At 30.7% G+C, this 22,631-nt stretch overlaps 1 protein-coding gene across 1 annotated transcript in view; it reads left to right on the top strand.

The window, feature by feature from the left end:
* Positions 1–20,523, top strand: part of LOC136976234 (DNA repair and recombination protein RAD54B-like) — a 41,340-nt gene extending 20,817 nt beyond the window's left edge. The window contains exons 13-22 of the mRNA XM_067271461.1: positions 4,287–4,398; positions 4,467–4,646; positions 6,411–6,634; positions 9,907–10,068; positions 10,181–10,307; positions 10,388–10,560; positions 14,128–14,241; positions 18,232–18,393; positions 18,639–18,707; positions 20,398–20,523. Coding sequence (XP_067127562.1) covers positions 4,287–4,398; positions 4,467–4,646; positions 6,411–6,634; positions 9,907–10,068; positions 10,181–10,307; positions 10,388–10,560; positions 14,128–14,241; positions 18,232–18,393; positions 18,639–18,707; positions 20,398–20,478 — 1,404 coding nt within the window. The 3' untranslated portion in view covers positions 20,479–20,523. The remainder of the gene's footprint in view (positions 1–4,286; positions 4,399–4,466; positions 4,647–6,410; positions 6,635–9,906; positions 10,069–10,180; positions 10,308–10,387; positions 10,561–14,127; positions 14,242–18,231; positions 18,394–18,638; positions 18,708–20,397) is intronic.
* The last annotated feature ends 2,108 nt before the right edge of the window (positions 20,524–22,631 follow it).

Raw genomic sequence — 22,631 nt, 5'->3', positions numbered from 1 at the left:
TTTGATTTTTTTCTGAATTTTTCTAACTTTCTATCCGATTAACATCATTTTGTAATTCTTTAGGGGTTGATGTGTTTTTCTTCAACCTCGTGATTGACTTCTTCATTTTCTTTATTTGACAAATTCGACTGTGTCACACACAATTGAGAAACTTATTAAGGGTTTCTCAGTTACCATGTGACACAGTCACACTAAGTTACTATGATGGTTTTTGTTGTGAGGTTTAGGTATGGGAATCTTATTGTAGATGATAATGTGTTGCATTCTTTGATGATTAGCTTCCTGCCTTTGTACCAATTTTTGCCTTCCTCATTAATAACCAAGAGTCTGATTTCATTAGGAACCACTTTGATCCACTTCACCACTTATTTGTGGTTGATGTTGACAAAGTTAACACTATTTGCCTTGATGATGTAGACTCCCCCTCTCAAGTCAACATATTTAGCATTGCTACATTTGTTCACCTCTCCTATGTACTGTTCTGCTTTGGACTTTTTGGCATGTAAATTGAAGCCATATCTCGTTACATAATTCTGGATATCTTCTATTTCGAAGTTAAGACAATGAAGAAAATATACATTTTCAAGTCTATGTTTTAATCCATTTTTTACACCAGCCACAGAAGTAACAGCTAAAAATACATGAAGATAAACTTCACGAAAAAACAAACAGTAAGTAGAAAATTCACATGGTTAAAACGATATCAACGTCAGCCTTTCTATGGAGGATCTGACGTTTTCACATTAAAAACGGAAGTATAATCTTCTTACCATACCATCAAGTCCTTAACATATTTATAACTGGTCTGGCCCTCTAGTGGTGGTTCTGAGTATTCCAATTTCATTCATTTACATGTCGTTACATAACTCTGGATATCATGTACATGTAAATGAATGAAATTGGAATACTCAGAACCAGACCAGTTATAAATATGTTAAGGACTTGATGGTATGGTAAGAAGATTATACTTCCGTTTTTAATGTGAAAACGTCAGATCCTCCATAGAAAGGCTGACGTTGATATCGTTTTAACCATGTGAATTTTCTACTTACTGTTTGTTTTTTCGTGAAGTTTATCTTCATGTATTTTTAGCTGTTACTTCTGTGGCTGGTGTAAAAAATGGATTAAAACATAGACTTGAAAATGTATATTTTCTTCATTGTCTTAACTTCGAAAAATGAAGCCATATCTGTCAAATCATTCCACTGATCAGGTGATAAAGGTGCAGGCTGGAGTGTCTTGTGACAATTCTACAGACAATATTTCTGCCTGGTTTCTCAAGCCCCTGACTTCATACATGATCATCCTCCTCGCAACTCATTCCATCTGCTTATGTTTATTGTACATTTATTATTAGAAACTTTTTTATTAATTATATTATCATGTTTGTGAGGTCCCAGACAAGTCCAAACCATCATGAAATTTGTGAAAATCAGTTAATTTAGAGAGAAATTTTGTTCGTTTAAAAAGGCAAGAAAAAATTTTGTGTAGTCAAGACACCCTTTTGTTTGTATTAAAATGAGACCCAGAGCCATAAGTTATGGAAGGAATGCCATCCATTTCTGATTAGAAGGTAGAATTCAGCTTCAAGTTTGACCTCTCCCACGTTTCAGGTTGGAGTCCCATTATGCTTAGTAACAAGGGACCAGCCACTTGGAAAGCATGGATGAGGGAGATCAACCAATCAGATTGGCTGATTGAAAGACAGATAATCCCCAATCTTCAAGAATGTAAGTTGCCAACGTTTAGAGGCAATAAGTTAATTGTGCGTCAGGAAAAGCCTAGGGACTGATCGTATGTGGGTGGTGGCGGCAGAGGCAAAGATGACAAGTGTCTTACAATAACTGTTTATTTTAACATTAAAGTGAACTTACAAAAGAATAATACAAGGTGTGATCTAGATCGTCTGTTGGGTGAGGAGCTCCAGATGACAGCGATTGGGTGCGAGATGATGCCAGAAGTTGATGAAGCCCCGGGGCAGTGGGGAAGAAGAGTTCGTAGAACTGGTGGCGAATGTCGGTGTATGGAGTGGGCGGCTGGTAGATGTTCCGACGAACACTTACAGGCAGGTGGAAAGCTCCATCTTCTCCTCTCTTGACCTTGGTTTGGGGGTTTTTATACAATTTTCCATCGAATCTTCTCCTCTTGATTCATCTTGGGTTCTTTTCCCCTTTTCCCAATTGGTCATTTTTCTGTTTCTAAGCAAGACAGAAACCAAGTCCAGCTGGGGATGGCACCCAAATGTTGACAACTATGCTCATAATTTATACCGTTTGCCTCCCATTTCTTGGACATCTGGCTTGACCGATCGGCCAGATGTTCTGTGTCTAACTACCCCCCTCTGAGACAGTCCCGGGCTCACATGATCTAACAGGTGTCCTTGACCATAAGTCTCTCCTCTCTTTTCTTGATTGTGTACATCCTAACTCTTATATACGAGCACCCCTGACAAACCCCTTTCTCACTCATTGGACATTCCTCTCAGTCGTTCATATTGTCTCACGTTTGTTTTAGCACAAGTGTTTCTCCTCCCATTGAGTCTGTGAATCTATGGCCTCGACACGTGTTCTCGGTCTGATTTAACCTCCGAAGGTTCCTGTCTTAGGAATTTCTTTTATAATTAATTGAAATTCCAATGTGATTTTAGGATCTTCACAAGAACAAAATACTTTTACATAAACTATGCACCTGCAGAAAGTTAGTCAATGAACTCTCTGTACATGAAACGTAGAGTGTCATCATGTTAAGAGAGAGCAGTCTCCTTTTGGATAACTCTTGAAATTGTGTGTCGTCAATTTCCATTCTCCCTTTGCACTGTCTGATGTGCCAAGCGCCATCTCACCTTCATCTATTTGTCAACATTGCCAATTCAGGAACCCTTCTTGCCTGCCCCAGGGCTGCGACCAGCAACATGAAACTAGTAGAAGACAGGAGTCACGGTGTAAGGAACTGAGTCCGAACGTTATTTTTATTTTATTATTATTTCTGTTTTATTATCTTTTGTTTGGGGTTTATGTTTATTTAGGACGAAGGTTCCCCACCATTCTCTTGTTAGTAACGAAAAATGAAGATAAAACAACTCACGGAGAAATAAGCGCCGTAGGAAAAATCTTGCGCACTTGCGCTGCCCGGCGGAAGTAACAGTCCGCAGAAAAAAAAATGGAGGGGGGAGTCCCCACAATCACTAGTAGAGAAATACTTGATAAACCGTCTTAAACATCCCAGAAAATTATGATAAATATTTTGTAAACGGTTTATAAGCTTTGTCGGAAACTTAAAGCTGCCAGAAAAGAAAGTTAATGTTAGCAACTAAGTATGTAAATAAGAGGAGTAACCCAGCTCAAGTGTAACGTCACCTCACAGTATAAAACCCGTACGTTAACCAAAGAAGGGGAGGTGATTTCCAAACCGAGGTGAATTCCAAATCGAGGCGACTGTGAGAGCGAGGTTAATTCGAAAGCGAAGTATTTTCTGATAGAAGTCCAGATTGATAATTGGACGATCCAAGGTGCTAAAGAGGAGTTCGATTGACGATTTGACGATATCGAAAGGATTGAGGAAATAGTTTCTTCGTATAGTGAGGTGACGGATAGACGTTTAATTAGTAAGAGATTTTGTTCATAGTTGCTAAGTATTTGATTTGTCGAAATTCAAAGGGGAATTACTATTAAGTTAAGCTAAGTTTATTGTCGGGTTGACTTGTTGATTTTCGTTAATAAATTTTGTTTGGAATTATTGATATTTGTACGTAGTACGTTCTAGTTGCTAATTAAATATATTTGAACTTTTGATTTGACTTGATATTTATCGTTGTTATTACTAATTTTTCGGTGCACGCTTAAAAGCCCAGGCCTGGCAAACTAATCTCGAATCTGCGTAAAGTACCCGTTAGGTTAACGGAAGTTTTACCGACCGTAATTATAGTCGGTTTCCTAAGATACTAAAAAAAATAGTACTTTACAACATCACTTCTCTACATCAGGAAGAATTACAACTGATAGACTGTAACAAACCAGCTAGACCAGGTAAGAACTCTTTCTGCAAATAATAAACAGTTTTCTATGTAAGATACTTGTCATCTCTGCCTTCAACACCACCACCCACATGCGAACAACCCCTAGACCATTCCTTACACAGGATTAACTGATCTCTCATTAAGTCGGCAAACTCTCACTGGTGTCAGAGAAGTGGGATTTTAAGTCTCTGATCTCCACCAGCGGTCAGAAAACTTACATGTTTTCAAAAAAATACTTATAATTTTTAATATATTTATTTTTTTTGAGCAGTTATTGATGGGCTTACAGACTCCAAGACGTATACTTCTGACAGGAACACCGATTCAGAATGATTTGAAAGAATTTTATTCAATTGTTGAGTTCTGTAATCCTGGTGTTTTAGGTTTGTTATTTATTTTATTATCTCTTTTATTACTCTTCATGTTTTACAATTTCTTTTGTTTTACTTAGGTTCACCATCTCAGTTTCATAGAATTTTTGAAGAACCAATAATTCAGAGTAGACAACCCAATGCAACTGCAGATGAAAAATGTCTTGGAAGAGACAGGGCTCAAGAGTTGTTTTCTCTTACTAGTTCATTCGTATTACGAAGAACACAAGAAATCATCAATAAATACCTTCCAACAAAATGTAATTATTTTTATTATTCAAGCATACAGTAGAATCCACTTATTGTAATCACTTCGGCACTTGCCTGTATTGATGATAATAAGTAAATAATCATTAAAAGTAAATAAGACTATAATTAGAGAAAATTCTATTTTATTTGCTCTGACATTAAAATTATTAACAAAACTCAAGCATGTAGGCTGCAAAATGTTGTCTTTTATTCTTGGCAAATGTTACCAGATAGATAAAAATTAAATCATAATATTTTTATAATTTTTATCTAAATTAAACTTGATATATATTTTATATTACATGAATAATAATATAATATAACAATATTGTACAGTTAGGATACAAATGGAAATCCATTTGTATCAATGGAATGCCACAAGTCAGACATTTGTAACCTGGAGACTGCATATAGTTTAATTAAGATTGCCGTTGTTTGTGTATTGGTATTGTGTATTGGTATTTAAAAACAATTTATTATACATTTTGATATAGTTATTTAAGTTGATTTCTTTACTAAGCCAAATGATTGTTGTATTGAATTGTGCTACTTTATTGCTACTATTAATAATTACTCAATTTAATTATTAATAATAGCAGTAAAGTAGCCTGATTCACTATGGCAATCATTTAGCTTATTATTAAAACATTGAGCTTTGAGATGTTTATATATTGATTTCTTTGATAAAATTTTTTAAAAATTAATAGCGAGGTTGAAGCCGAAGTTTTAAATGCAAAAATGTGTTTGTCGGATGTTCAGCACCGCTTTCCTGTAATCCTAGAAGTTTGACAATGGTGTTTGAAAAGTCAGTGGAACCATACTTGACATTCCAAACGCCATTGTCAAACTTCTAGGATTACAGGAAAGTGGCGCCGAACATCCGACGTACACGTTTTTGCATTTAAAACTTCGGTCTCAACCTTGCTAATATATTTTTTTGTTAATTAAAACAAAGAATATATGTTATTTCATAAATGGTTTAGGAGTTTGAGCATTTCAGATCTAATTCATAATCTTCTACTATTTATATTTATAGAGAGAAAATATATTTATCAATTACCTATACTCCTATAGATTTATGACAATTAAATGTACAAGATATTACAAGGAAAAAAATTGCATCAATTTACAAAACTTACATTTTTATCATTTTCAATGATCAGTTCAATCCATTATCTTTCATCTATAAATACTTTGAAAAAGTAGTGCAATTATTATGCTTAGAAAGAAGAAAAATTTTCTCATGTTTTTACAATGTTAGAATAGTTTTCCTTTAGCTTTATCAAAAAATAAAAGCTCAAATCATATGTTCAGCACACTTTAATGTTTAGCACATAAATGCAATATAAACAAAAGTTTGAAACAACAGTCAAGACAAACAAAACTTTTACTTAAAATAACAAAGCTTAAACAAAATAAGTTAAATAATATATTATAATGTAAAGATTTTAATATTATAAAAAATTTCTTATTAAATTGCTTCTTAAAAAGATATATAAACTGTAATCCACATTGCCAAATAAGTTTTACATAGTAGTTCACAGTCCATTGGACAGATAAATAGAACAAAACGGTAAGTCTAAGTGTAAAAATCTAGAAAATGTTATTTTATAACTTTATCTTATTTTCTCTTATTTTTACTCTTTAGTTATCTTTCAGCTTATTTAATATATTTTAGAACATTGTTTTATAAGTAGAATGGTGTAAATTATAATTATTATTTTATCACTTTTAATTTTATAGTTATAAATCAAAAATATTTTAAATAATTTCAGTGGAACAAGTAGTATTTTGTCCTACAGCATCTTTACAAGCTGAATTATATTCTGAAATATTAGGATGCAAATCGGTGAGAGCTTGTTTGACTTCTTTTTCAACTGTTGATCCAGGCCATCATCTTATGTGCATAACTGTTCTCAGAAAGTTATGTAATCATCCATTGTTGTTATATTTAAAATTTAGAGAAGCTGAAGAAAGAAATATTTCTAATACAGTAAAGGTAATTATATGCTCTAAGAATTTGTTTTAATTATCTATCAGTGATATATCTCTAATTTTGTGAATATGGATGGTGCTCGAGACAGATTTGAGAGGCCAAAGCAAGCATTGAGACTTGTTTTTTAGAGAACCTTACTCAATTTCCTTAGGAACAGTACCCTAATCTCACTTAACTGAAGTCATGCAATGTTCATTATTATATTTATTTTTATTTTAAAGTAACAAAACTTACTGCTTTTGTATCACCTTCTAGATATGCTCTGTTACCTATAATTAAAAATGTTCTGTTGAATGATTTAATTTTAAATTATTGCTTTATTTTTTAATTTTTATTTTGTCATTTATGTCTTTGAAATTGATTTATTACATAAAGAAATTTTTTGAAATTTAAATAAATATTAACAAGTTTAAGCTAATATATATATATATTCCATTTATGAGCATGTGTGCTATACTTATATGCCATGTGGGATAGTAGTTTGTAACTACTATTTGTATTCTTCACCTTCATATTATATATAACAATTATATATTTCTTAATTTTTGAAGAATAAAATGTTATAAAAATGAATTTTATATTATTTATTACAGTAAAATAATGTCATTTTTTGCTGAACATTCCATTTGTGGAAAACAAATTCAAATTTTGACTGTTATTAGTGTTATTGGTTGAATTAGATATTGCATTCCAAGACAAACTCTATTATGCTTGATAGTGATACAAATTTTTTCCCTTTATTGTGTAATATATAATGTTTGATTTTTTTAAATATTTACTTTGATACTTTTTGAAGGTTTAATGTCAACGAATATCTAAAATCTTAATATTTCTTTTACTTTAGTTTGAACTTTTCTCTCTAGTGGGCACTGAATAGGCCTTTTTCCAGACACTTTTATGAGTTCAGCCAAATGGTGAGGGATGTACAAACTTATTTGTAACATGCAAACCACAAAAAAATTTCCCAAAGTTTCCAACCATGATAAAAACCAAGGTTTGCAGATTAGCATGCTGACACTTTTGCCACATAGGGAATCTAACTATCGATCTTTCTGGTATATTGAGGTGTTTGCTTTCTGATGTAAGCAATTAATATGTTCTGTGTTAAAAGTCTGCATTTCAATCTGGTGATACATTGCCAAATAATAAATGAAATGGTTGAGAAGCTCTAAATATAAACAGTTGTGATGTCACAATGTTACAAGTATTCTCATTTCTATTGGCCATTGCTTTCTGTTTTTATGTTTGACTGCAGGAAAGTTAAACATTTTTCAACTGGTTTTTCTGTATCTTTTCCATTTTCTCCTTTTGTAATAGTTTTCCTGCATTCATTTGCATGACACTTTGTTGATTTACATATGATTTTACACGGGTTTTGTGTTTGTTTCTTTAATTTTGGACACTAGTGAAATTTAATCATAAATGAAAATTGTTAAATTTACCAACTGAAATAATTTTTGTAAATGTTTTGGTCTCTACTTAACATAGGACTCATTGAATCACAAAACACTGATTCTTTACCTGTGATATTAGGGTCAGTCAAATGAAAATGAGACAGATGGGAAAAAGTAAGTAAATTGTTTATTATTTCAAAAATAATCACCATAACTGTTAATACATTTATCCCACCGTGAGACAAGACAATCAATGCCTTCATGGAAAAATGTTTGCGGTTGCCTATGGAACCATGATTGTACCTAGGCCTGCACCTCTTTATCTGAAGCAAATCGACGGCTACGAGTGTTGTTCTTCAGGGCTCCAAAAATATTGAAATCGCATGGGAAGAGATCGGGACTGTATGGAGGATGTGTAAGTGCTTCCCAGGGAAATTTCTGCAGCATAGTCGAAACAATCTTGGCAACAAGTGGGCAAACATTATCCTGCAAACAGAATGCAACTTTCAATGACACCTGACCTTATCAAAATAGCTTATTTTGATGAGGTTGGGCATTGAAAACACATGCGCACGTGACATACTGTGTTCGCCATACACAGCAGACATTCGGGCATGAATTTCACTTCTTGACACTCCCTCCGCAGTCAAAAAATGCACTACACCGCGCTGTTCCTCTTTCCCGGCTTCCATAGTGATGTCAGACGCACACACGACTCACTGACCTTACTTCGAGCACGTCTAACAGACAAATGGCACAGCGGTGAACGTTTGAGCTGTTCCTTCCTGATTCTCAATAGAGGGCTCTTCTATACATATGCCTACCTGTGTTACCAACTTCCACACCACGTTTGTTATATAGTCTGTCTTGTTTTCATTTGACTGCCCCTAATATAATCTTCTTTAAAAATTTCTGTTATATTGTGTAGAATTTAAATCTTAAAAAGTACAAAAATATTTGCTTTTATATTTTTAAGTTAAACTATCAAACAAAATTGAATGTAATATATATATTATGGACAAAGTGATTAATCGGGCATTATGAATAATGACCAAAAAGGGTGGGCAGTGTAATAAATATTGATTAATTTATCAAATTGACCGGTCATTATGAAAACTGCTATCACCTAGTCGGGCAAAGTGATGATGATAAGTTGAGGAATGATCATCTGACATACACTAGCTAATCTGCACTCAGTTGCGTGTGCGTATTGTGTTTAGTACCGAATTTAAAATTTGATTAAAAAAACCTCCACTTATTTCATTTAGAAATATTTATTTTTTGTGAATTATTTCAAAGTTTTTAAAAAGAACATGTAATCTTTTAAAAACTAAGTACTATTAACTATATTAATTAAATGGCAAAATTTTACCTATGTGCACCATCTTGGCGGTGGTTGCAACTGTTTGTGCTCTCGACAGATTCCTCCCGAAGGGGAGCCACCAGCAGGCCGCCGATTGTTTAACGTTACTAGATATTGATACGTGTGTTCAAGAACTACCGTGAATAAATAACTAGTGATGTTAAACAATCGGCGGCCTGCCGGCGGCTCCCCTCCAGGAGGAATCTGTCGAGAGCACAAACAGTCGTGACTGCCGCCAAATTCGGTACTAAACACAATACGCACGTGCAACTAAGTGCCAATTGGCTAATGCATGTCGTATGATCACTCCTCAACTTATTATCATCACTTTGCCCGACTAGGTAATAGCAGTATTCATAATGACCGGAAAATTTGATACATTATTGAAATTTATTACAATGCCCGATTTTGTTGGTCATTATTCATAATACCCGTATTAATCACTTTGTCCATAACATACACACACACACACACACACACACATATATATATAATAATTATGTATGTGATAATTTTAGGATGTATTATATCAAGAAATTTCATCAAGATTTCCAAAAGACTTTGAAAATGTAAATTTATCAGTTACTTCAGGAAAGTTAAAAGTAGTTTCTCAATTATTAGAAAGTATGTTTGCCAATGGCCGAAAAGAAAAAATAGTTTTGGTTTCTCATTTTACTCAAGTATGTGATAAATTTCAATTTTTGTGTAAATTAAAGTTATAATTTAAATTTGAAAATAATTTTAGATTTATTTATTCCATAAAATTTTATCTAAAATTTGATTATTTTTCAGACTTTAGATATTTTACAGAAATATTGTAAACTTAAAGGATATAGTTTTGTAAGATTAGACGGTTCAACGCCAGCTTCCAGTCGACAGAATATTGTAGATAGTTTCAATTCACCATATTCTAATCATTGTGAGAATATTCTAATTCATTAATGTATATAGTCTGTTAATAAATATATTTAAAATATTTATATCTGTTCTGACTTACAGTTATATTTCTCTTAAGTTCTAAAGCTGGTGGAGTTGGATTAAATTTAATTGGAGCATCTAGAATTCTGCTTTATGATATTGATTGGAATCCAGCAAATGATCTGCAAGCAATGTCTCGTGTTTGGCGAGATGGACAGAAGAAACAAGTTTTTATTTACAGATTAATTACTGCAGTATGTTTTACATTTAATTTAATTTTTGCAATATTTTATGTAAGAAAATTTCATATTACATAAAATTTAGAATTATACGATACAGAATATTAAAGCCAACCATTGCCGTACACTATCGGGCTAATTAACGACTATAATATTAACGAATTACCAAACAATTTGATACTAGAGGGATTAACGCCTCCCTCTAGTATGATTGGCTGTAGTATTACAATGTATTGGATTTAGTAGAGTTGTTTGTTTATACAGAATATTATGTATTGTTTAGAATACACAATTTTCGGAATTATAATTGCTTTGAAAAATTAACATATGAGAAGATTAACTTAATTTTTTAAAAATTTTATAATTACCTTGTGTATTTCATATTTATATTTTATAATTCAAATATACCGTATATCTCGGCGGATAAGACAATAGTTGAATCATAAAAAAAAGGCCCCGAAAATCTGGGGTTGTCTTATAGGACAGATACAAAAAATTAGATTGAAATTTATATAAATTAAAACCATTATAAAAAAACGGACAAACCGTAATTATTTACTAATAGAGAGTAGGATATGTGCACAAAATAGAATAGCCCATACGATGTTTTTGTGAATAGTCAAGGTCATTACCCAAATGCTGAATCAGTGCGAACGCTTGCAACAATTGCAAGGCAGTGCTGCCAGATGCAAGAAAATAAATTTGTTCATTTGAAAAATTACAAATAGGACATAATTCCGTATACACTATACAGTATTATTATTCAGATGATCTAAACTAAATTCATAGGCCGTTGATAGTTTGGGGTCATCTTATAGGACAGATATAAGCTAAAACTATAAAACTTCGACGAAAATTTATTCCTGTCTTATCTGAAGGTCATCTTATCTGCCAAGATATACGGTAATTTTTTCTTTTATACTTCAAATATAATTTTAATCAAATACAAATTTTTTTCTTTAGACTTTTATCACTTTATGACTGTGCTGAAATAAGGCCCATTGTACTGTACATGTTTTGTGTGTATATAACATTGTGTTTTGTCAAGTTAATTATATTAACTAAACGTATACTTTTTTCTTTATTTTGAAGCTTGGTAATGTTAATATATATATATTTTTTTTTTTTTTTTGGAAATATGTGATCATCTTTAAAGAGTCCTGACATTCTAAATAAATTTTTATAGGGATATACAAAGATATTTTTAAGTTTAAGATTCCTAGTTTTATTCCCCATTTACTCTTTTGTTTAATGTGATTCTTAAAATACTTTGTGTTTTAAATATGAGACATTTATGACATCTCAAGTCGTATTTAAGATTACTGTGCTTCTTACTGTGAGTGTTAACTAAAAATCTTGTATTTTAAGTTATAGTTGAGAACATTTAAGATTAAGTTTATATTGGCTTTTTAGTCAATATAATTTTTAAGACAGTCTGGAAGTACTCAGCAGAGATAAATTTACAAACTTACTACAACACCTGTGCATTTGCTGAGAGAATTTTTTATTAAACATTTTCAGCCTACTCCCATATGCTATCATCAGGTTTCTAAATCCATTTTTACAAAATATTCCACAATGTACAAATATTCCAACTGTGGAATAATTTGTACATTGTGGAATTTCTAAATACAAATTATGGGATTTCTAAATACAAATTATGGGATTTCTAAATACAAATTTAAAGTTAAATGAATTAAATAAATAAATTGAAAAATATAAGGTTAACAATACACATTGCCTACGGGAGTAGGCTGAAAACATTTGTTAATAAAAAAATTCTCTCAGAATGCACAGGTGTTGTAGTAAGTTTGTAATAATGTTTAATAGAACCATTTGAATGTTTTGAACTGGTTTTTGATGAAGTGGAATTTCTTTAGAGAAATGAAATAGAATTTATTTTGCTTCTTAGATTTAATTGGTTTGGAAAAGTTATCATTACGCTTGCCACCATAAATCACACTTTAATTTTCTGTAGATTCATTGTCATAAATTGAGGTTCTGTTTTTTAGAAATAAACATTGAACTATACAATATCACACTAAAGCAGCCAACAAAAAATATGTAAGTATGGTGTTTTGTGTAATTAAGTTACAGTAGGTAATTTATAGCAAGTATTGTTGAACTTGTTCTATAATCCTTTCTATAAATTAACAATTTAACTTGATGATTCAAGTTAAAATAAATTTTAAAAATAATTATAAACATATTTTAAAATCATCTAACAAGTAAGTTCTATAATAACAGAAAAATAAAATTCTTTTAAATGGCATTTTTAACAAATTCATTTTGTTAATTTGTTGATATTGAAAAGATTTTAAATTTGTTCAAAAATTTTTTTGTTGCTTTGAAAACTGATGCTGGATTACTTTTAGCTTTTTTTTTTTATTGGCATAAATTATATATTGAAATCACAAAGCGGCCACCTGGATTTGAGTTATCCAGAAATCTTTGGAGTATGTTAAATAGGATTCGGACCAAACATGGGTTGTGCAGGGACAGTCTTTTTAGGTGGGGAAAAGTTACATCCCCGCAGTGTGACTATGGTGCTGAAAGACAGACTGTACATCTTGGAAGATTGTCCAGTAAGATCTTTTCCAGGACAACTGAGTGACTTCCTGATTGTGACTGAAAGTGCTTTAAACTATATTTCTAACTTAGATTTACATTTATGATTTGTGTTCTTTCATTTTTGATTTGTTCTTTTTATGAATTAGATGTGTAGCCATACGCTAAATAAATAAATAAATATATTGAAATTATATTTTATAAAATATAGTAGAAATTAGTAAATATTTTATTGTAAATGTATCATAGCATATCATCATTTAATTATGTAGGTAAATGATCTGTTATGATTACATCTTGCAAATTAATTGATCTGGAAGAGAAGGTCAGGTAGAGGTCCAGATAATTTAATTGGCACCTTGTATTCATGGTAAACAGAAGTTGTAGATTTGAATTTTGCCCGGGATTGATCTTTTATTTCAGAATAGTTCAAATTAATTTATTTTTAATTATTAAATTTAATACAAGATGACAGCATGTGTTGTGATCACTACTATGCTTTCTCTGTCTGCAATTTATTGCAGACAGAGAAAAATACTTAATCATTTAATGATTTATGGAAATTTAATTTCATTAAAAGATTAATTTTTCAGATTTGTTAAAGACTTAGTTTCCTCTTCCTGTCGTAACCCAAATGGCTATGATTCACAACAAATTTAAATAATAAAATAAAGTTACAATATAATATTTTCATAATTATTTTGTTTTTAATATTTAAGATGATATACATGAACTAATAACGATAGATTTTCAAAATTTTGCTTTAACTTTTAATGAAATCTTTACTAGAAAAATAGTTTGCAGACATTGAAATAATTAAAGTACAGAAATATAAATGTACAAGTTTATATAATAAAAATTATTTAGATAAGTTTATTTTACAAAATTATATTTACATAATATTATGTTGCCATTTAGAGTACATTTATATATTATTATTAAATAATTATAAAAATAAATGAATGAGTACTTATAATCAACATTTTAAAAAAAATTTATTTATATATATTTCAGGGTACAATAGAAGAGAAAATCTATCAGAGACAAATTACAAAACAGAATATATGTGGAGCTGTAGTAGATTGTAAAGAAGCCAATAAAGTGAAATTTTCACTTGAAGAGTTAAAAGTTAGATTTTAACTTTTTCGTGTTTCATGAAATTTGTATTTAAAATACATTTTAATTTCTAATTACCTATTATTATTATTATTATTATCATCCAATATTAACCTGCATTTCTTGATAATAATAATCGCACCGGTGTTCCAATATAGTAGGAACTGGTGTGATTGTTAATAATGCTTTTACTTACTTTTTTTAATTTAATGCAAATTATTTATTTATAAATATACATGGTATCTACTTAAACATCTGTGCAGGAGCAAATATGATATTTCTGGCATTGAATACATGTATGCATGTGATGCATGCTTGTTCCAGTGCTAAAATAACCAATATTTAAATATCTATCCAAGGGTAAAACATTAGTTCATTTAAAAAATGTCACAGTAATAATAAATTAATACACTTCTACTTCTGCAGAACACTGGGATGTAAACAAAATGCACCTATACCTGTTACCGGTGTTGTCGAAAAAACGAAAAATCGTAAACGTTTTCGAACTTAATAGTTCTTCTTCAGATGAAAAACGAAAGTGACGGAACGCAGAAAAAATAGAACATTGAAGTTTAAATGGAATTCGAACAGACATCTCGTTAAAATTGCTGTATCGGATATGCGCATTCGATGCGGGTAGACAGCTATTAAAGGTCCGTGTCAATGAGGGCCTGCCAGGCAACGGACAAATTAAGTTCTTCCTTATAATTTATGCAGGTGGTGGTGCAGCTAGATCTGTAAATGGAGATAGCCTCCAGCCACCTCAGGTGTCCAGGGTGAGGCAAAGTAATGATGAGCCTTGCTTGGTTGAAGGCTACCTCAATGTCTGGGTTGGCCACGTAAACAGCAAGGGCCGTAGAGTTCCTCCCATGTAGAATGTCTGGCTTGTGCTGACGTATTCTTGTTCCCAATAATTGCTTGGTTGAACTGATGTAAAGCAGATTCCTGTCACACCTGTGGTCCTTAAGAGGTATAGAGTAAACGCCCAGGAGTCTATTGAGATCGGGGGGAATCCTTCCTGTTACTAAGGATGTCCAAGATGGTAGGACATCTTCTGTAAGCGATCTTAATGCGGCGTTTGTTGGCGATCCCCTTATATAACGATGCCATGTAAGGATTATACGTGACTGGGATCTGTTTCTCATCTTCAGGAGGGAAGATGTCACCTAAGTGGACGTCAGAAACACGTGTGGAATGATGTTGACGTTTAATTAATCCATTGATTAGCTTGTGGTATCCGTGAATGGTCGCTAGGTGTTTGATATGAGCTAATTCAGTGGCTAGTGCTGCTGGAGTGGACGAATGCGAGAACGCCCTCTTGATTAACATGTTGAATGCGGCAGTCTTGTATTGAAAAGGGTTACATGACCCAACTGGGATGTACAGGGGGCCGTGCCTGGTTTACAGTAGACAGATAGCTGTCTACCTGCATCAAATGTGCATGTCGATACAGCGATTTTAATGAGACGTCTGTTCGAATTTTGTTTAAACTTCAATGTTCTATTTTTTCTGTGTTCCATCACTTCTGTTTTTCGTCTGAAGAAGAACTATTAAGTTCGAAAATGTTTACGATTTTCTGTTTTTTCGTCTTTTCAACAACACCAGTAACAGGTATAGGTGCGTTTTGTTAAATTAATACATTCTGTAAAATAAAATAAATCATTCAACAAAAGGACATGTAATAATCACACAATATTCAGTAACAATATGTAAATTTTTTCAAACATTCGACCCTCTTCCATGGCCACTACATCTTTTAAACTTGTCCTTCTTGGAAAAATCCAGAGTGATCATCTGAAAACATTGGTGTGTGATAGATATGCAGCAATACCACATGATGGCAAACTGGAGAGATTCAGCTGATTGGATTGTGAAATGGTAACGTCAGGAATGCTTTATGTTATTCATAATGTCAGACTTAACTCTGTCTACATCTTTATGTAAGGTTTACTGACTGTGTGTGATTGTCGGGATTGTCGAGGGGTTGAGACAATCGTGTGTGGGTGTGAAATACACACTGAAACAGATCTACTATTCACTTTTCCCATTTAATAAAATATAAAAATGTTACAAAATTTTTGATATTCTTGTTGTTACAATTCTCTATTGATATTTCTTTTTAAGAAGAGAGTCCAGTAAAAGTCCTAATGTCACATTGAATGTCAACACTTGTCTTTTGTTGATCATCTTCTGCAGGATCAGTGGCCTCGGGGCATGCTAGTAAGTTCAGATCTAACAGATCTTGGACAGAGAGCAACTCTGGAGACAGAAAAATGATCTTGGATGAAGAACAAATTTTAGAGCAAAGAAAGGATCTTGGAAAAAAGAACAAATCTTGGAGCAAAGAATGTCATTTCCTTGAAACGTTAGTTTTTAAAGGATTTCTATCCTCTATTCCACATTCCAATTGGTCTTCCCTTGTCTCCCAATTATAATTCAAAACCTTTTGGGGCATGGGAGAGCACTTAACCCAATACCAATTGGCTGAAATTCCTCCAAACTTTGAAAAAATTCTCCCTTGTAATTCCAGCCTTTTGTTCTCCTTTTTGACAGAAAGAACTTTTATTGTTTTAGTGAGACTAAATCTTGCTTTTTTTTTAATTTCCAAAGGTGAGCTTTTTACTGTCCCGCTGAACATTTGTTATCTTTAAGACAAAATTTTGAGTTCTGTTTGGGACCTCACATTTATATTGCCACTGAAAATGGTTATTTTGAGTACTTTTTTTGTATCAATTTTTGAAATGTTGTCTTCGTCCTTTACAGTAAGAAGTTATTTGTATGTTACACTAAATTGTCTTAAATTGATTTCCTTTGGTTATTTATTTTACCGCTATAACAAGCATGTATACACTTGGACAATGCTGGAAAGATCATTTAATTAAAACTTTCTACAAGTAAAACTCCAGTATGTATTTCAACAACAAAAAACAATGTTATCCTCTTCAGCTAGTTTTAATTTACAGCTTTTTTAACTGACACATAACTACTACTTTTTTAAATAACTCCCTTAGCAACTTTCTAATTAAAGAACTGTGGTCTGATAAGGCTTTTCAAGTAACGGCAAATTCAAAAGTACAGTAGAGCATCGATTATCCGACTTAATTGAGGACTGGGGTTGGTCGGATAACCGAAAAGTATGAAAAAATACATTATTAGTATAGTGTATTAGTCCTAGTTTAAATACTAGCCTCCCTTTCATGGTCGAGCCAGTGCTGCCAGCAAAAACATGCAAAAATTTAACAAAAATAATATTAAAGTAGCCAAGACATAACCAAATATTGTAGCGCCACATCACTAGCGGACATTTGAATTTGCCGACTAGAACGCGGTCGGTTAACCGATAAATCGGTTAATCGGGGGTTGGATAATCGATGCTCTACTGTAGCTATTAAGAATATTTATTATAAAATAGGACAACAAAGCAAATAATAATAATAAACTACTATTTTTTAATATCTTCCTTTTTTACAATATTAAATGCAATCTGCTTCTCTAAGATTAACATAGATATGAATGATATTTTACATACACAAAATTCACAAAATTCATTACTTTCCTCATAAACTTCCTTGGAGTATCTTTTTTTACAACTGTCCCCCTGCAGTAAGCATACACATTGTAGCAACATGCCAGACTGCCATCCACTATCCACTATTTATTCTATTACCTTTTGGCCCTCCTTTCACATTTTTGCACTACCTGCATACTGGAGTTTTAATTGTTAACATCATATATTCACTTAAAAATATATTAATTAAATTAAAACATTTAAAAACTTTAATTTATATTGGAAGACGAAAGAATTCTTTAAATAATCTTTACAGTATAAAATAATGGAAATGCTGCATGTAATGAATTCTAATTAGTTTTACCTAAAAGTGTGCTACTAATGGGATCTTTGCATGTTTTTATTTATTATTTTCTTTGCATGAATATTTTTATTAATGATTTACATATGCTGTACATTATGTAATTTGATTATTTTATAATTATTTTTAACAGGATTTATTTAGTTTTCAAAAAGATGCAATTTGTTTAACTCATGATCTTTTGAAATGCCATTGTCTAGAAGAAAACAAAACACCAGATGAATCTTTAAGTAATGAAGATGAAACCGAGACAAATGCTTATCAATTAAATGAAACACCTACTTTGTTTAATAAGGTATAATATCATATAATTTATTTCTAACTAAAATACAGAAGTAGCATGATCTTTTTCAAGGAGTCAGCTTTATTTACTCATTCTCAAGATCTTGCAAATTAGTAAAGGACTTCTTTAAAAACTTATTTATGAGTTTTAGCAATAACAGTATTGTAACTAAGTTTTTATTCAAAATTTACCAATAATTAATAATTTTATAATAAAGTATTAGATTTTTCAAATTTAGTATATATTTATTTATCTAGAGTGTTGGTATGTCTGAATTGTTGAAATGGGAACATATTCCAGGAATTTCAATTTCTGATACATACCAGGTTGGTATTTCTTAAATTCCTAAATATTTTGTAAAATCTAGAAACTATATTGATATACATTAAAAATCATTAATACTGTATTACAAACTAAATTTAAATATTTTTTGATAGTAAATTTAATTAATTTTTAGGGTATACGCTTTATTTTGCAAATGAAAGAGCTCTAACTATGTTATGAAATATTGCAGTTATAAATCACCTGTATGAGATTACATTCAATTTTCATGTCATAAAGCTACTGTAGAATAAGAATATTTTAATATTTTGAGTTTCGTATTTGAGAATTTTTTCATACTATAGTCATTCTTTTACACTACCAAGAATAGCCAGAGTGAATGATTTAATGACAACTGTACAAGTTTTACAGCAATCTGATTCAAATGAATAAACATGCAGAACTTTGTTAAGATTTATTCCTTTTTTTACCACTGATTATTTTCTTTTCCATGAAAATCAATATGGATAATGGCAATTGATCAGAGCCTGTTTTTATCCAACATTTCCATGTCTAACACATTATATTTATATAAATAAGTGGATTTAAATACGTAATGTATTACATAAGGGCTGTGAGTGGTAGCTATGAATTATTTTAGGAATAAAAGATCAAAATTTTTTACTACAGCATTTAAGTTTCAGTATGAAATTAAATTAATATTTTTTATACTGAATTCTATACCTTATTAAGACTTCAACTCAATTTCTTTAACATTTTAAGATTTTAAATTCAGCATAAACTTTTATTTTTAAGAAATTATTCATGAATTTTTCTAATGAAGGAAACTTGTTATAGAATAAACTCTCCATTTAAGATGAAAAATTTCTGTCCTATAGAAAAATTTTAAAAAGTTTTTCATTCACAAGCTATCAGAGTATGCTAAAAGGTAGAATTAATGAGTGAAACACTATAAATTACTCAATATACATTATATTATTATTTTATTCATACCTACACATTATTATAAGGTTTTAACACATTTTGTACATTTTAAGTTCATCATTATATGTTTATAAAATGTATTTGATTTAATGAACTTTTGACAATAGCTGCAACTCCTCCCCCAATTAGTTCGTATGGTTTACTGGTTTCCGAGTGTTTACTATATTTGGTTTTAAATTAAATATCTGTACTATAAGTTCTAAACTTCATCATTAAGTAATATAGTTAGTAAATGATAATGTCAGATCTATAATTGGGCTATAAACTGGCTAATTGGGCTGTAATTTTTAAATTTCATATAAATTCTCACTGTCGTCTGTCTGTCCTTTCTTAATCTTGAGAATGGCGTTAGACAGATGAAAGTCGAGACCAGGTATGGAAAGCGTAGAGCAGGAGGCTCGGGTATACAAACTTCTGGTCTAGACTGGAAGTACTTGAATTCAATTCAAACATTTTCCCCTAAATGGAGTTACATAGATGACCAGCATGACTCAGTTGTTTTCAGGGAAAGAATATGCAGGGGCAAGACACTACTAATTTGAGACGGAGAACCTATATTTTAAATTAGATAAATTAAGAATATGAATAAAACTTGCAGCCTGGCATTGTGACAATGTCACAATAAATAATTGCTCATTAAATATATAATATGTATATTTAATTAACAAGGTTATAATTTTATTATTAATCATTTTGTTTAAGGTATTTTCAATTATATTTATAGAAGTAATTTATTTTTTATCATTTTAGGATACATATTTAGCAACTTGTAAAGATGATATTACCTTTATCTTTTCTAACCAAACCAAATCTACTCCAGACTCTGGATGATGAATGTAGTTATGTATATTTTATTTTTAAAAATTTATAAAAATAAAGTTATTTATTTATTTACAATTTGTTTATGTTTAATTAATACTATGATAATATGTATTTAAATGTTAAAAGTGAAATATTAATGTATTATAAACATCAGATATATATAGAGAAAATTATTTTAAGAATTAATACTGTAATAATTAAATAAGTAGACATTTTATCTAGATTAATTTTAGGATAAATTTTCTGTTGTAATAATATAACTTTACAATGTAATTTTTTGGTTGATAATTTGAGGAATACTGTTAAACAGATAAAATATGTATTCATCAAATGCTAGCAAATACATATGCCCACTTGTACTGATGCGAATGTAACAATGAACTGTCTTAATTCTAGCTTATGTACAGAAAAAGATTTTAAGTTGAGAGTGAACAATTTAATGGTAACTCACATACTTTTTTATGTTATTTTAAATTTCAGCATTTTCTTTTATAAGAAAAATTGACAATGTCTCATAGAATATTTTATAAATTTACTGAATATATCAAGAATTGTAATAAGAATTTTCAAGTTTAATATCTTAGTATTCTTTTATGAAGAAGTGTTGAGTAATTAAAATGTTTAAAACTAAAATTTGAACTTACTCTTAGATCAATAGAATAGCATGTGCTGCTATCTAAATAAGAAATAAATTAATAAAGCGCTAAACTATTTATAAATTATTGTATTGTCCTGTTTATATTTAATAGCTTATCTTTGTTTCTGTTTACCAAATTCAATTTTGCAGTAAAATACTCGGAAACTCTAAATTATAAAAGCCAAACACAAATTAAATAGCTTAATTTTTTTTACAGTATCAACTTAAAATGGATAAAAGCATTATTAAATAATTATTTATTTGTGTATATCGACTTCTTTCAAAAAGATAACCATTTATTGTACAGTTTATGTAAGCTAAAAATTATTCTGTTGTCGTTGATGAAATTCATTAAAATTTATTAATTTGTACACAAACATTAAATTTTAAACATAATTCTTCATATTTCTTGGTGTTAGCTTTTGGTCACATGATCGTTCTATATTTATCGCCTTGGCAGGAGATTTCCCAGTGATTTTTTTCATATCTAATTTGCATGTCTGTGATAGTACATTACTAATCTTTATTAAACAGATCTAGACATTTTATATTATTTAAATTTGACTGAATTAATTAAAAAATTAAATAAAGTTTTTAGTGTTTAGCAGGAATGTTTCAATGGCAGGTGACATTGACAATCCTCCCATGACATATAGTTGGCGGGAGATTTCGTGTATCAATTTTTTTTATATCTAATTTGCATAATTATAATGGTAAATTATTAATCTTTATTAAACGGATTTAGTTTTTGTGTATTAATTAAATTCATTGGGTTTCATGGAAGAATTTTTTAAAACTTTTAGCATTTATTCAGAAGCTTTTCATCATGTGGTGACATTGGACTGGAGCATTTACATTTTGTCTATTGTATACGCATCAGTTTGCAGCAGATTTCGTAGAGTGCGGTTTGGTGTTCCATGGCGTTTCTCGTTTTTTATTGATATTCACTGCAATAAATTGTTATTACTTGGATCAATTCACTTTGCATTGTTTTTGATAGATAAAAGGTGGAAATTTTACTGTGAATTTAGAACGTGTTTGAGAATATGCTACTTTACAGAAAGAAAAGTTGAAAAATAATGTATTTTTCGACAATTAGCGAGAACTGATCTTTGGATATAATACTTGGATATAAATGAAAGTATGCATTATTGGACTACTAATTTGTTTGTGCATATAATTATCTAGTCCTAATTTCGAAACATTTATGTTTTTTAGTGTTTATAATCATGTTACTTAGACGTATACTGATTTAGTGCTATTACGTAGAACTACGTCAAATACCGATTGGAGGATTTTAGAAGAATCTATACTTTAACAATTTATTTTGATTATTATGGTTAGTGTTTATGTGTATTGTCCTACTGTAACTTACTTGATTTCACTATCTTAGAGAAAGTAGGTTACACATTAGATTGCTGACATAGACTGTCGGCTTTTTCACAGTGCAGCAAACTCTCTCAGTGAAGTGTGTTTTAAAGAAGTTATGCTTATTTTTTTCATGCATGTCAATGGTTATTATTGT

The sequence above is a fragment of the Centruroides vittatus genome, unplaced genomic scaffold (assembly GCF_030686945.1).
Source record: "Centruroides vittatus isolate TY-2023 unplaced genomic scaffold, ASM3068694v2 contig_1110, whole genome shotgun sequence".
In the NCBI taxonomy this organism is placed as follows: domain Eukaryota; kingdom Metazoa; phylum Arthropoda; class Arachnida; order Scorpiones; family Buthidae; genus Centruroides; species Centruroides vittatus.
This window is presented reverse-complemented; position numbering and strand designations above follow the sequence as displayed.